The sequence below is a fragment of the Eublepharis macularius genome, chromosome 11 (assembly GCF_028583425.1).
Source record: "Eublepharis macularius isolate TG4126 chromosome 11, MPM_Emac_v1.0, whole genome shotgun sequence".
In the NCBI taxonomy this organism is placed as follows: domain Eukaryota; kingdom Metazoa; phylum Chordata; class Lepidosauria; order Squamata; family Eublepharidae; genus Eublepharis; species Eublepharis macularius.
The window spans coordinates 60,870,919-60,886,518 of NC_072800.1; the positions used below are offsets into that span (position 1 = coordinate 60,870,919).

The window sequence follows — 15,600 nt, forward strand, 5'->3', positions numbered from 1 at the left end:
GACATGGTCTGCATTTCTGTATACAGAAACACACATCCAGCTTGTTTGTATGCAAGACTGGTGAGGTGCCACACACTTATTTTAGTCCTAGACTGATCAGCCTTTCCCCATAGGAAAGGTGTCATGTATGTCTGTACCCTCCAGCTATGTCATGGTTCTAGGGAATGCTAATTGTCAAATACTGTGATTTGATTTCACATTACCAATGTTATATGCATCACTTTCGTTGCCCTTCTTCTCTGCCTAAGAACACAGCTGTGCAATTCATGTATTTCTTTGAAGCTGGGCATTTCTCTGAAGCTCATCGAAATGACCTTGGATGTCTGAAATGTTAACGTTCCTTTCTATCTTGTCTAGCTGATGTATAAGCAAAAGGTTCCCAGACTTTTCCTGCTCAAAACTGTGGGTTAGGGAGGCGGGAAATGTTTGAGTATTTTAGATCTGTATTTTCCTTAAGCCTCTATTCCTTTCAAGGAAGTTGTACTGCTCAGATGCATCCTTGCTTCTAAGCAAACTTATGGACCTGTGCATATGGAAAAGATCTGATTCCTTTAACCAAGGGCCTGTGTCTTGCTGTAATGATCCAGGGATCTGTCTGCCATATCCTGTCATCCATAGCCTGACAAAAGGTGCTCCAATCCCTTAATCATCTTGATAAGTAAAAGCAGAAGGGGAAATGAAAGATGGAGGAGAAAGTATAGCAGAGACTGTAAGGAGGACAGAAGAATAAATCTTTGTGTTAAGTATTCTGCCTTATGTTGTCTCCTTCCCTGCATCAAGCTACAAAAACATCAGATCTAAAGTATCAAATCTAAAAAGCAACTAAATGTTTAAGAATTACACATGTTGACTAAGGCAGAATTTTCTTCCCCAGCTATTTGGGGATAATTTTTGAACAGCCACCTTAGTAGGTTTTGAAATGGAGATCAGAGAACCGAATTTACTTGCTTACAGAATGCTCACCCTGGATTGCAAAGCAATACCCATTTAATACCCATTTCTTTACTAATCCAACCAAGCTCACATATCTGCAGTTGATGAGATAGGCATACAGCAAGAAAGGAAATCTTCATCTATTTGTCTTGATTTGTCAAAGGTTTCCCAGAATTATCGTTTTAGGAACTGAGCTAATCTTGATCTTGGAAACATAAATTCTAAATCTGAGTAAACAAATCTACAGTGATGTTAATTCCCTGTGTGATCCCTCAGCTTACATCTATTCCATTTATATCCAGCAGCTTTTTACTGCTGCAATATCTATCGCAGAGACAAAATGCTACAAATGCAAGGAGTCCTCAATTTCTAGATTCACAGTGAAATCTTATGCAGAGTTACTCCAGTCTAAGCCCACTGAAATCAATGGACTTAGACTGGTATAACTCTGCTTAGGATTTCACTATCAGACAACTACACTGCTCCCTATCAGGCCCCACCTGGAGTTATTGTGTGCAGTTCTGGAGGCCTCACTTCAAAAAGGATACAAACTGGAGTAGGTGCAGAGGAGAGCAACCAGGATAATCAGGGACCTGGAGACCAAGACCTACGAGGAAAGACAAAGGGACCTGGGGGGAATGGCTGCTTTGGAAGGTGGAGTTGGCAACCCTACTATACACATGTAAACTAAAGTTTTCTGTATGACTTGAACCTCAAGTCATCTCTGCTACACAGTGTAATTATAGATCACTCTGCTTACAATCACAGCAATTAGGATTACTCTCACAAAAAATGCAAAATGGATGATCAAGGCTCAGCACCTGTACCATGAGGAGATCCCATAAACCTTCACAACAGATTCTGGCTTTAGTGATCAGGTAAATACTGCCTTGATATCTTAGAACAAGATGGCTCTAGCCAGAACTTGTATATGCTACAATTGTGAGAAGAGAGGGAGAGATTCTCTGGCAGGATGTTGGCTACTGGTTGCTTTAGCAGTTTAATACTTGTGCAAAACAAATGGCATGCAATAAGGTAAGCATTTTCAGAGGCTCTTTCTTCTAATCAGAACTCTCTTTCCAATGGGAGGGGGAAGGAGTTGTGCAGACAATTAATATCAGAGAGAAATCCAACAGAGAGACAGAAGTGCATACATAATGAATCAAACAAAACCAGGCCAAGTAAGTGAGCTTTCACTTTTAAAAAAACCAGGAGCGAGGTGAGTGTATGAAAAGGCCTCAGGTCAACGAAGCCATTGGGAAGGCTCAGGAGTAAGGAGCACTGCAGTCAACAATAAAAGTACAATCAACAAGTCTTGGATCATGCAATGGGCTCTATTAACTGGGTCAAAGAATTTAGGCTTAACAGATGACCCTTCGTCTAGATTCTATGGTATAGGGAGTATATAGTGGCAGAAAACTGATTTTATGAATCCATCCTTTGACCTTTTCTGGAAAACAAAGCTGCTTTCTCTGACACTTTGTTCTTATTAACCACAGCAAGCAATATCCCATCCCCATGTAATGAAGGAATAGCTTCTTGATAGGGAAAAAGATGAAATCTTGCCCTCAAGTCATATTTGACTTATGGTGATCCCTGGTGGGGTTTTCATGGCAAGAGACTAATAGAGGTGGTTTGCCATTGCTTGCCTCTGCAACCCTGGTCTTCGCTGGAGGTCTCCCATCCAATTACTAACCCTGCTTAGCTTCTGAGATCTGATGAGATCAGGCTCTCCTGGATAGGGAAAACAGGGTAATTAGTTTTATGTTATTATTTGTATGAAGTGTATGCTCCATCACTGGAAAAGGAGAGGATATAGACTGAGAAAAGGGGGGAGGGAGAGGAAGAAATCATAAATAAATTTTAAAAAATTATTCTACTGGCTCAGCTTGTTTTGACCTGTTTCATTGATTTTTTATTGTCTTGATTGGTTTTGTTTTGTTGTTTCACTTGTGAGTCGCCTCGAGCAGGTCTGGAGAGGTGACATACAAACTCCTTAAATAAATAAATTGAATGGGCAATTTGACGGGAAAATTGGGAACAGAATTGGCAAAATGATTAAGAGTATGTAGCAAACCACTTCCCAGTCTTTTTGGATAAATCTGGTGCTCTGGACCCTTTTCTTTCTGGTTTCAGGCTGCACTATGGGATAGAGGTGGCTCTCACGGCTTTAGTTCATGACTTCTATCTGCTTCTTTGTTGCTCCTCCTGGATCTACCTGCAACCTTTGATCATGCCATCCTGTTGAGGTGTTTGGAGGCAGAAGCAGGTCTCAGGGGATGTGCCTTGGACTGGTTTAAATCGTTCCTCATGGAGCAGACTCAAAGGGTAGTTACTGGAAACCAGCTATCTTCATTGAGGGAACTATCTGGCAGAGTTCCACAGGGCACATTTTTATCCTTCATGTTATTCAACCTCTATGTAAAGCTTTTAGAAGAAATCATTTGTAGCTTTGGAATTGGATGCCATCAATATGTGGATGACACCCCGCTCTATATCTCACTATCCAAATCCCCTGGTGATGTAGTAGAATCCTTACCCACTGCCTGATAGCTGTGGTCAAATGGCTGAAGGTGAACAAATTGAAATTGAGCCCAGGTGAGATGGAAGTGATGCTGGTTGGGATGCTAAATTATTGAAGGACACTATGCTCCCCACTTCTGATGGAGTTCAGTTGACCCTTGCAGACTCAGTTAAGAGACTAGAGGTCATACTGAATCCAGCATTGATGCTAGACAAGGAAGTTGATCCAGCTGCAAAGAATGCCTTCTCCAAACTCAGTTTAGCCCAGAAGAAGACAAACTACCTTGACACTGCTGATCTAGCCACCTGGATCCATGCCATGGTAACACTGAGATTAGACTACTATACATAGGTCTTCCCTTGAAATCAACTAGAAGACTCCAGTTTGGCAATTGGATTATTATCAGGAGCTTGGCAAATCATGCATATTACACTGCTTTCTGAAGTCACTCCATTAGTTTCCCATCAGTTACCGGGCTCTATTCAAGGTTTTGGCTATCATATACAAAGCCTTCATGGCCTTCGTTTCTCATTATCTACCCTATGGCCCACGAATGGCAGCTTTGCTCATCTGAACAGGGCCTTCTGCAGGTTGTTACTCAAATCACTATCCATGTGAAGACCCCATAATCAGCAAAGGCGTTCCTTTTTCTGACATATAGTCTTGTCCTCTAAACTCCCCTCTGTCTGGAGATCAGGGGGCGGGGCCACCAGCCATGTGACCATTTTCAAGAGATCCCGGGACTCTGTTCCACCGCGTTCCCGCTGAAAAAAAGCCCTGGAGAAAGGCAAAGTCTTTCTGTACAATTGTTAAGAAGTGTGGGGGGGTATTATTTTGGGAATCTGGGTCATTCATTAGGGTCAGATTACTTAGGGAAGAGACTCCAAAGCACTTGGGAAGATAGCACTCCAGTTTAATCTCTCTTGGAATAGGCTTTGCAAACTGGCGAGAGCCAGTTTGGTGTAGTGGTTAAGAGCGTGAGACTCTAATCTGGAGAACTGGGTTTGATTCCTCACTCCTCCACTTGAAGCCAGCTGGGTGACCTTGGGTCAGTCACAGCTTCTAGCTCTCTCAGCCCCACCCACTTTACAGGGTGTTTTGTTCTGGGGATAATAATGGCATACTTTGTAAACCGCTCTGAGTGGGTGTTAAGTCATCCTGAAGGGCGGTATATAAATCGAATGTTGTTGTTGTTATAGATGGATGAGCTGCCCTGTATTCCAATATGCTCTTGGTGTGACTCACTATTATTTGATATTGGTTTGATGCAGACTACATCTTCTATTTCTAGGCCCATGCTGAGACCATATGTAGATCAAAGTGGGGGCCTCCATGAGACGAAAATCCTGGAGGCATCAAGGTGCCACCCTACAAATGGGCAAAAGCAAAAGGTGCCTGTACACGTGCATTCTCTGTGGCGGCCCCCACCTTATGAAATTAGCTGCCAGAAGAGACCAGGAAAGCACTCACTTTCCTGGCTTTCCACAGACTATGCAAAAATTAATTATTCACAAGGGCTTTTTTACACAGGTAATAGGACTGTGCTGTAAGGAAATGGTTCAGAGAGGTGTGCTAGAAAGTGATAGGGTCTGTAGACTATATTGCTGTGTGCTGCCTGTTGCTGTAAGTATGCTCCTCTTGGATAGTTCCTCCTCATGTAATATGCCATGTCAATTTGCTCATGCTTTACTTCAGCATTATTTTCAGCTTAGTATCAAATTTCTGCTTGTTTTCAATTTCAGCAATCCTTACCCTATTGTTTTGTTTATTGAATGTTTATTGAATGTCCGAGCAGTTTATCGTGTTGACCTATGCTGTGTAACCCACCTCGAGTTTCAGTAAGAAAGCAGTCTATAAATAGCATAAATGAATGAATGAATGTAGCATAGCTCATGTTAACATCACAAGCTTGTTGGTGATGATAGTTCAATAGACAATTCCACAGCAAAACATTCAAAGAAGTTATACTTGCAGGCCAGGACTCATGATTTTTCAAGAATGATTGAAGCTGGAAAAAGACAGAGTAACGGAACAGAGATATTGGGACACTGCTATTTAGGTGTGCACTGTGCAGTCCCCATGGATAAACCAGTTACTGAAAAGGCTTGCAAACTAGTTAATCCATATAGTTTGAATGAGATTTGGTCCTTCTGCAGCATCTAAGAGCTCAGTATTTCAGAGCAGCAGTCTTGATAAGAATACTAATGTCAGGAGAAAATCATGAACTAGTATAAAATCAGCAAAGTCATTTATTGTATCACTTTTTTGTTAGGCCTTTTCCAAGGCACAAGGAGCACTCAGCAGCACAGGCAAGAACAGCAACTAAGTTTTGTCAATCGTTCACATTAAAGGACCACAGTGACGTACTGTACATTATAGGAAGCTTCCATCAAGGCAAGGAAGTTTTGGGTATATCCGCCCTAAAGATTCAAATAGGATTCAACGGTAATTTTCTCTCCTCAAAGAACCCTGGGATCTGCGGAGAATACTTAGGAGGAACCTTGAATAGAAATCTCACACCAGCATCAATTTATTTATTTTACAAACATTATATCCTGCCTTTCTGCCCTCATAGGGGCCACCTTACAACAATTACAAAATTACAATTTCCAGCACTCTTTAAGAGAAACGTTGACAGTGAAGTAGGGTCATTACAGGGAGGGTAGAATTTCTTTTTATGAAATTTTCTTTTTTAGATATAGCAACTGGTTCCTCTTATTTTCTTTTCCTCTTTCAAAAAAGGAATTCTCTTTGACTTCTCATTCATTTATCTTTGAGGGTTTTTTTTTTACTATGTGATATGTGATAGTGTAGTTTCTGTTTATACCACGTGATGGAGCTCTGTGTGTCCTTCTGTAACTTCAGTCCTTTCAGCTTGCACATTGGTTTGTGTGGAATTAAGAGAGTTCCACTTAACAACCACACTGTGAAGCTTGTATAAAATATGGTGGTAATGTAATGCAAATATGTCTCATGAAAACCAGGCATTATAACCATCCTTATTCAGGCAGCTCTCCCCTTTCCTTATGTAAGAAGAATTTGATCCTGCTAGTGAGGTGGATGTAAGTAAAATTACTAGGCCAGGGGTGGGGGGGGGGGAATAATAGGGATCAAAGCACAAATATAATTTTGATGAAGCCAGCTGAGATGTTGTCACTATGGTTACTTAAGTCCATAAGATCTTCATAAGGTGTTGGAAACAATAATAGCCTTAATAGCTCACCAAGAGTACTGACAGAGGATTTCAATTTAGGAGGGCACTACTGTGTTAAACATAATTGTCTTCAGGAGTTAATGCCCTCTTGCCCTCTCCTAAGACAATTATGTTAACACAATTAGTTACAGTAAAAGAGAATTCAAGAACAAATGTAATAGAAACGTTAATACCAATTTAACCCATCACGTGAATATTTCAGTTAGGTTGATATACAGAGAAAACATGCACAAAGGGAAAATGCCAACCAACAACACAAAGAAACGTGTGCACTTCCTGTCCAAAAGTGTCCTTTTCCTAACTGCTTTTAAAACTCAATCTAAAGAAAAGTGTTACAGAGCACACATAACATTTCTCACATCAGGCTTAGAACGGAGTAACTCAACATAGGTTAAATCAAAAAGAGTCCAGTAGCACCTTTAAGACTAACCAATTTTATTTTAGCATAAGCTTTCGAGAATCAAGTTTTCTTCAGATGCCTGATACAGAGACTGGTCAAACATCTGCATCTATCAACATAGGTTTGCGCTGTTAACGTGCTTTCACTAAGTCACCCCAAAGCACTTTTTTGGACATAGAACAGCATCTGAGGAACAGCCTCTCTCTCTCTCTCTCTCTCTCTCTCTCTCTCTCTCACACACACACACACACACACACACACACACACACACACAAACACACCACTCTGCATTCTGACTGTAATTTTTCACTTCAGTAATATTTTCTACAAAGAACAGAGACCTGATTCTGATCTTTACTTGCCATATAATATGCTAAATAATAATATTCAGTTTATATACTGCTCTTCAGGATATCTTAATACCCACTCAAAGGGGTTTACAAAGTATGTTATTATTATTCCCTTAACAATCACCCTGTGAGGTGGGTGGGGCTGAGTCAGCTCCTAGAAGCTGTGACTGAGCTAAAGTCACTCAGTTGGCTTCATATGGAGGAGCAGGGAATCAAACTCAGTTCTCCAGATTAGAGTCCCGGCACTCTTAACCACTACACCAAAGTCCGATCTACATTTAGGAGCCATTACCAGATCTCCCAATGTGGAACTGAACCATAAAAAGCAGTAATAGGGGACCCTCAACATGTAATGGGACTACAGTATCAAGCAAGGGTTTATTTTAAGTCCTCCTACTGATGACTTTCTAACAGAAAAGTGTCTTCCTCTCTACTTCCTATGAGGAGAAAAAAGACAAGGCACGATGGCCTCATGAGAACTAAATATGTTCCAGGAGGGATGGACTGTTGAAAGTAGCTGAGTATCAGTTAAAAAAAAAAAGAGGGGATAAAAGCTTTGAGAATCCTTGGGTGGGAAAAGCTGTGAGGGTTCCAAATTATCCTTTTACCTGTGGTTCCTCACAGGCTTGCCACTTAAATTGAACAGTTATTTGCACACAAGAACATCAGCCTAACAGAGTACTGATGACTTCAAACTGTTAATATTTTTCAGCATGTAAAATGCATATACACGATTTACATTAATGTATCAAAACGTAAGATATTCATTTGTTTTAGTTAATTTATGTGCTAGCTTTCTAATTCATAAAAAGCATTCAGGTAACTAACAAGACCCTCCCCCCCCCCAACACAGGCAGCAAGGTAAGTTGAAAACAACAACAAAAAACCCACACACAAGGTTCATACCTCAGGCAAACAGCAACTTAATTCAAGATCTTTCAGACTACAAGGGGGGACAATCAGAGCTAAACCACACAAGACGAATTACACAAGGCCCCTCAAGTGAAGGGAGACACAATGTTAGCCAGGAAGGGTAGTTCTAATTTCACCTTTCTACAGAGCTGGCTAGATCACTCCTGCGAGGGTTTGTTAATTTCACCTCTCTCTACAGAGCAGGCTAGATCAGTGTTTCTCAACCTTTTTCCGACCGTGGCCCCCTTCCAACTTTGTTTCCTTCCTGTGGCCCCCCTGTCCTACCGGTATAAAGGTAGCCTTATAAAGGTATACCTAGAATATCAAATATGTAGGTTTAAAACAAAATCTGGAGTCCTTCAGGCCTCCCAATAACTCTGGGGAAATTGCGCTTTTTCTTCCTTATATAATAATAGTAACATTCGATTTATATACCGCCCTTCAGGACAACTTAATGCCCACTCAGAGCGGTTTACAAAGTGTTATTATTACCCCACAACAATCACCCTGTGAGGTGGGTGGGGCTGAGAGAGCTCCAGAGAACTGTGACTCACCCAAGGTCACCCAACTGGCTTCGTGGAGGAGTGGGGAATCAAACCCGGTTCTCCAGATTAGAGTCCCATGCTCTTAACCACTACACCAAACCTGCTCTTTACCCCTGCTATACCCCTGCTCTTTAGCTCCCCCTAGTGGACTCAGGGTTACACTTGCATGAAGAAACAGCACCCCACACACTGTCTTTTCTGTTTTCTTTTCTCGGTCACTTCTCTGTTTTCTTCACTTCTCACTTCCCTCTGTGGCCCCCTAGTCTCGTGCCGTGGCCCCCCATTTATGCAATTTTTACCTGTGGCCCCCTTGGAATATCCTGGGGCTCCCTGGGGGGCCATATGGCCTCAGGTTGAGAACCACTGGGCTAGATCACTCTTCAGAGGGTTTGTTAATAATTGACAGGGCCTTCCTGGAGGCAAAGAGGAAATTAACAAACCCTCTGAAGAGCAATCTTTGCCCTCTCTGTAGAGATCTGAAATTAACAAACCCTCAGAGGAACTGGCTCTGTAAAGAGAGGTGAAATTCAAACTATGCTTCCAGGCTAACATTGCGTCTCCCTTCACTTGAGCGTCCTTGTGTAATTCATCTTGTGTGGTTTAGCTCTCAGACTTCCTAGGGGAAGAGAGTCACACAGCTTGGAGAAAGTAGCTGAAAACATACACCCTTGAGTGCCCACCAAACAAATCACAGATAACACAAGTTTCTGCACAAGAAGGCCTCCTAGGTGGACTCCAGAACCTGCCAAATGTGATAGGGATGCCTTCAGGTACTTTCAGTGAAGCAATTTAAATATTCCAACCATAAGAAGTATTGCCATTATATGTTATTTTGAAGCAGATCTGAGTCAAAATCCAAACAGCTACAGTTTGTACCATTTGAAGTTTCTGGATCATCTTCCAGGGCAGTCCCAGTAGTCCAAGCTGGATGTTATTAAGGCATATGTGATAGTGGCTAGGTTTGCTCTTTCCAGATAAAAGTTCAGCCGTAAGTAAAGATAATATTTACTAATGTGAGTCTTCACAGTCCTGCTAAGCAACAGAAGTATCGGGTACTTTAAGCTACAAACATGTATGAACAGTATCAGGGCCACTGAGTTCCACAACGGAAAGGACGGTCACTGTACTAGTTGACTGTCACAATGGACTTCTACACACACCAAACATCAGAACACTCAGCTTCAGAGAAGCACTTACCAAAAACATCATCAGGATTTCTCCCCTTTACAGCTCCTTCTGCAAACATGCACAGGGTGATTGTTAGATAACGGGCTATTATTTCTAATCTTCAAAAGTGTATATAATGAATAATATTACTAAAGGAAATTCCTTTAAAATATGCAGTTCTGGTCAAGTAATTGTTACAGTCAGAAAGCCAATTTTTGATCCGGAATTCACAAAACAAGAAGCTGCCTTACTATTTTAGAGTGATGTACAAAATCTTGAGAATGGTCATCCCATAGACAAATCAGCAAATTGACAAGGAGCACATTATCGCTAAGATGAAGCAGGGCACCCCTGCACACATAAGGCTTCATTTATTCACTGGAGCCCCATACACAAACCAGGAAATCTGCCTCCTCCTAGAGTGATTCTGCTTGCACTGCTTAAGATCCAAACCTATATCTAATAAAAAAACTGTTTGGGCCCTGTATGGCCGATGAAAGCTGCTCAACAGGGCCACCAAAAGATAAGTGAGGTCTCCTCACCTATTTGAGAGACTCACCAGGCATACAGAAGAATATGGCTTTCATAAATTAACCAACAAGAAACAACAAGGAGTCCGGTAAGGACTAAATGTACTCCAGGAGGAACGGAATGTTAAGAGGCACTCAGAGTCATTTCAAGGGGAAAAGTGGAGGAAGGGAGAGATCAGTCTGCCTGAGCCCTGAAAACTTAAGAGAATCCCACAGGAGGAGATTCTAGAGATATAGTGGGGCTTCCAAATTGTTTCTCTCTCTACCCTTTCAGCGGGTGACTCGTGGACACCTAGCATGTGCAAACCATTGTGACAACCATTGTCACAACCAATTGAGGCAACCATTTGTGATGTTCTGGGCCTTGATACAAGGGGTAAATAAAAACAGATAATGGATGCAGAAGAGATCTCACACGCTTTCTTAATATTTTTATTAGCATAATGTAAATGCTGAATGGAATTTAAGTAAGATGGAATAGAATACAGTTACTTGTATACATTCTACAGGTATTACAATTAGATGACACTGCATATGATAGCTACCATATCAGTTATAGTTATTGAAAACTGCAACATCACTACAACTGTATCACAGAGAAAGGGTAGCATTATCAAGCTTATCAGATGGTTCAGACAAACCTTGATTTAAGGTATCCAAGCCAGACACTTGCACTGCATCCAGGGTTTCTGTTCCATCTCCTCTTGAAATGTCTCCAACAGAGGTTTGCCTTTCAAAAATGTTGTTGTTATTGTTAACTTGGCTCCCATTTTGTTTCAGCAGCCTGAAAACTTCTGTTTCCAATTCTCTAATCTAGGAGTAACACATTCCAATATTAACAAAAAATTAAATTAAATTAAAAAATTGCAGCCATTTCCTCCCTCACAAATGAAAAGACAATTATTAAGAGTCTTCTTACAAAGTAAGTGAAATGTGGACAGCCATGCAGAATGCACAACAGGACAAACACACGCACCCAGCAGCCATTTTTTTTTAGAAAACAACGCAGGGTGGAAAGAGGGGGAATCTGAAACTCCTCCCAGCGCCACACTAAGCTCCAGAGCTGATTCCCCGGCCCTGTTTTTAAGGTGCATCCCAGATCAGATGTGAAATGTGAGTTGAGTTGGGGAAACCCCCAACTCAATTTGCATTTCACATACTGAGACCCTAAGAATTCAAATGTACTGAATTATTTATAACATTGATAGTATGATACTTTTTATCCAACACGGAGACAATCTTCTTGCAGTATAAAATCCACAAAATGATGTTAGACAGCTAAAACATAAAGAATTACAACAAAAATAAAAAAGGAGATTAGGACTGCAGCGACCTTGAATGGCACCTTTTTGACTTTGGGGTGCTGCTTGAGGACTGGGCCGGGGGGGGGGGGGAGGCGGAGATCAGCCTTTGGACATTCTCTCTGCTGCGATGGCGGCTTAGTCTTTCTAGGAAATGCCATGACCAGGAGATATACTGCCCCCCCCTCAAGGAGATGCTTAACAACCTCAGTAGCAGACAGTAACAATCATTAGGTGAGGAGTCACAGTTCTTAAGGGGCCACGGTTTCTCTTCATAGCAACATAGTTTATTTAAAATATTTATACTGTGTATCAAGGCAACTAGCTACAGTTCAAAAATAATGTAAAACAATGTATCTAAAAATACTTACACGAGCTTGTAAGCCTTGAACTTCCACAAAATGAGCTTTCTCTAAATCTTCTATTTTCTTTCTTTCAACTTCCTGTCGCTTGATAAACTCAAGTTCTCTTAAGGGGGGAAAATTTTCTGGTTAGAACAAAATTTTAATTTTTAAACAGGTTTAGAAAGTATTGGCTCTTGCAGTACACTATAATAAGTATAGAAGTAGAAGAAATTGCTGTGTTGATAAGAGATTTTTATACTAAGCTGATGATAATGCGTATGCAGCAGCATGGGAGAAGGAAGTATGGAATGAATGCTTTTATATTAAAATGAGTACATCGAAGTTATGCTGTTAAACAGATTAATTGGAATAATTTCTTGCCTGTAAATTGCACAGCCTAATCAATGAAACTAAATTAATACTTGTTATCAACACATGGCATGGAGGTTATGTGTTTCTCAGTTAACTTAGCTGTGACATTTGCTGGTGTGCTGGGCATTAAATCCTTCTTTATTTTATTGATGCTAATTTTATGTTTTAAGATACAGATTTAGACATTTGGAGAGTTAGAAATAAACTTGCTTTAGTGATACGTTTTAACCAGCTCCCTAAGCAAACATGCTAATATACATCTTGGAAGCTCTAAGCGTTGGTTCCACTCACTGCATCCTTCAAATCACTGAATTTGCAGTTCTCCCCTCTTCCAAGGTTGAAATGACTGTCCTTTATCATGTAAAAGTCCTGAGCAACACTCTTTATAAATAGCTTGGTACTTTGAAGTAGCAAAGTGAAAAATGACATTTACATTACAGGGCTTTGTGCTGTATTTCAAAAGAGAAGAAGCGATGTGATTTATGTACTCAGCATTTCCCAAATGCTTGATAGCTGGGGGAACATTTTTCCCTGGATAAAGATTGAAGGCACACTTTAATATACTGTCTTTAGCAGCATCCACAACAATCAACAGAGAGAAGTGGATCAGTGCCGGATAGGACCGCCTTGCTCTGACAGACATGCAGTGTTGGATGCATCTACTAGGAAGGCATACTTTTTCAAGACTCTCTTTTGTACTTGAGCAGGACCTGGCACACAATGCTCTTAGGCTGCATAAAGGAGTACACGAAGAAGTGACTTGCACTACCACGAATGCACTCTGAAGTCTATTTTCAATGCATGTATGACTGTAGCATAAAAGGAAATCCCAGTCACTGGCCATTCTGCTCCAGCCATTCTGCTGGTTGCTTGAGATGGATTGTTTTGTTCATGTGCAGGAAGCTTTCATTCTCAAAAGAAGAAGAAAGGAGAGGTGGTGAAGGAGAAGGCAAGTGAGCAATTAAGGAAAGCAATTCTTTGCTGTTCACTCACCTGGCCACTTGCTACCACCATTGCTGCCTACAATTTCTGAGAATGAAAACTTCCTGAAACCACGTGCTTGACAAGGACACAGCCCATAGCAAGTGCCTCATTCCCCAACAAAGGGACAATGAAGAGAAGGAGGCTGTACACAGGTTGGGGTCACCACCCTGTGTCAAATAGAACAAATCACATGTAAGTTGTGGGTTCTCCTCACATGTGTTGTGTTGTGCCTGATTAGGATCAGGCTCACAGAACACATGGAAAAGGGGCTTCAGTTTTCCACTTAGCACCCTATTTGCTATTTGGGGGAAACAGTCCCCCCACCAACTATTCCAGGCTGGAAAAATGACACAGGGTGGAAGTCTGAAACCATGTGCTCCACATTCTGATCCTAACTGGGCACTGAACATACAGGAATTGAGGAGAAACTACAACTCACGTGTCATTGTGTTATGCATGATGCAAGACGGGAACACCAGACCCAACTTGGCAATGGGTGAAGATGTATGACCTGTACACAGCCAAATTAACAAATCTCAGCTCATGGGCTGCTGCTTACTTTTGCTGGAAGTCCTTAATCAGTTTCTTGGCTTTATTGTATTTCTTCTCCAGGGCCTGGTACTGGCTCTGAGTCTCCTTCAGGTGTTCATTGACGGTGTGACACAGAGTTTGCGCCTCAATCCAGTAGCTCTCCAGTTTCATCATCCTGTCCTTGTTCTCCTCAATGTTCTGCTGAAGCTGATTCTTCTCCCGCTCCCACCTCACTTTCTCATTCTCGGCAGCTTGCAGCTAGATGGAGCAACGGAGAGGCTTTTACATTCAAAGCTGGCTAGAAATCCTGTAGGCCCACAATAGCAGTTGTAGATCCACACTGCTGCTGTTGTTATTGAACATGGATTACTAAAATGCAGAGGCTGGCACTTTAGAGCACTAAAGAATCATCCTAGTCCATGCTGAATAAGGTAAAATGATGACCCGAGAAATGTACTTTTCCTCCTAGTATTCCTTGCCTCTTCCATGAGCCTGTAATATTCAGCACCACGCACTTTGAAAAAGAGAGGATACTGGCATTTGCATTGCTTGGAGTTTTGTCATATGTGCTTAAACAAGACAGACTGTCTAATCTACCTTCAGTAAGAAAGGCGGACTATAAATAACATAAACAAAAGTAAATAAATAAATCTACCAGCAGAAAGAGTTCATAACTACTGTTGTGAATTACCGTATAAGGAGTAACAACCTACATTTAAACATTTATAGAGCAAGTTCAAGCAGGTCTACTCAGAAGCAAGCCCATTTTATTAACAGAGGCTTACTTCCAGAAGAGTGTTCTTAGGATTGCTGCCTTACAGTGCAATCCTAAGAAATTACTCCAGTCTAAGCCCACTGAAATCAATGGGCTGACTGCAGAAACTCTGCTTAGGATTGCAATGTTAGAGTACTAAGTATCTTCATGATCTGGAAGCAGAATTTGGTTCCAGTCTTAAATGTTTTAAATTGCCAGCAATGTTCCTAATATTATTATGTTATTTTGTTGGTCTTATCACATCAGAGCACTGCCTTGCTTAAATCAATGGTACCAATCTCATAACTGTGGCTTTAACTTCCAATGATTTCAGCTTTCCTTGATTACGCATGTATAATATTGTGTATTCTTTAGAATTCCAGGAGGAGAAAAAAAAATAAGAACCAAGAAAAAACACAACTAAGATTTATATTTTACAAACCATACACAGTTAGCCAAGCTTCAAAATTACTAAAGCCCTTGAGATTTTTAAGAGGCGACAATAGTCCACCCACATGGATTTTTATTCAATGTAGGCCTTAGTCTTGCAAGGAGAAAGGCTTTTATGTTTTCTAATAATTGAACAGAAGGAGGAAACATTGTATCAGTAAAAATAAATTACGATGCATATTAATTTCACACAAATGAGTGACAGGGATGATCTTTAGAAAAATAAACATTCTGCTTTGCATTTTCGGTTCAAAAACACTTGAACTGAAAACTTTGAAAATTTAAGAAA

The 15,600-nt window shown here is 40.9% G+C and overlaps 1 protein-coding gene across 2 annotated transcripts in view; it reads right to left on the reverse strand.

Moving 5' to 3' along the window:
* The window catches only part of PPP1R9A (protein phosphatase 1 regulatory subunit 9A), a 175,909-nt gene that overhangs the window by 30,066 nt on the left and 130,243 nt on the right, over positions 1-15,600 (reverse strand). For both annotated transcript variants that reach the window (XM_054991015.1, XM_054991016.1), the window contains 3 exons: positions 14,136-14,365; positions 12,248-12,344; positions 11,217-11,388 (listed from right to left, as the gene is read on the reverse strand). In XM_054991015.1, the coding sequence (XP_054846990.1) occupies positions 11,217-11,388; positions 12,248-12,344; positions 14,136-14,365 (499 nt within the window). The remainder of the gene's footprint in view (positions 1-11,216; positions 11,389-12,247; positions 12,345-14,135; positions 14,366-15,600) is intronic.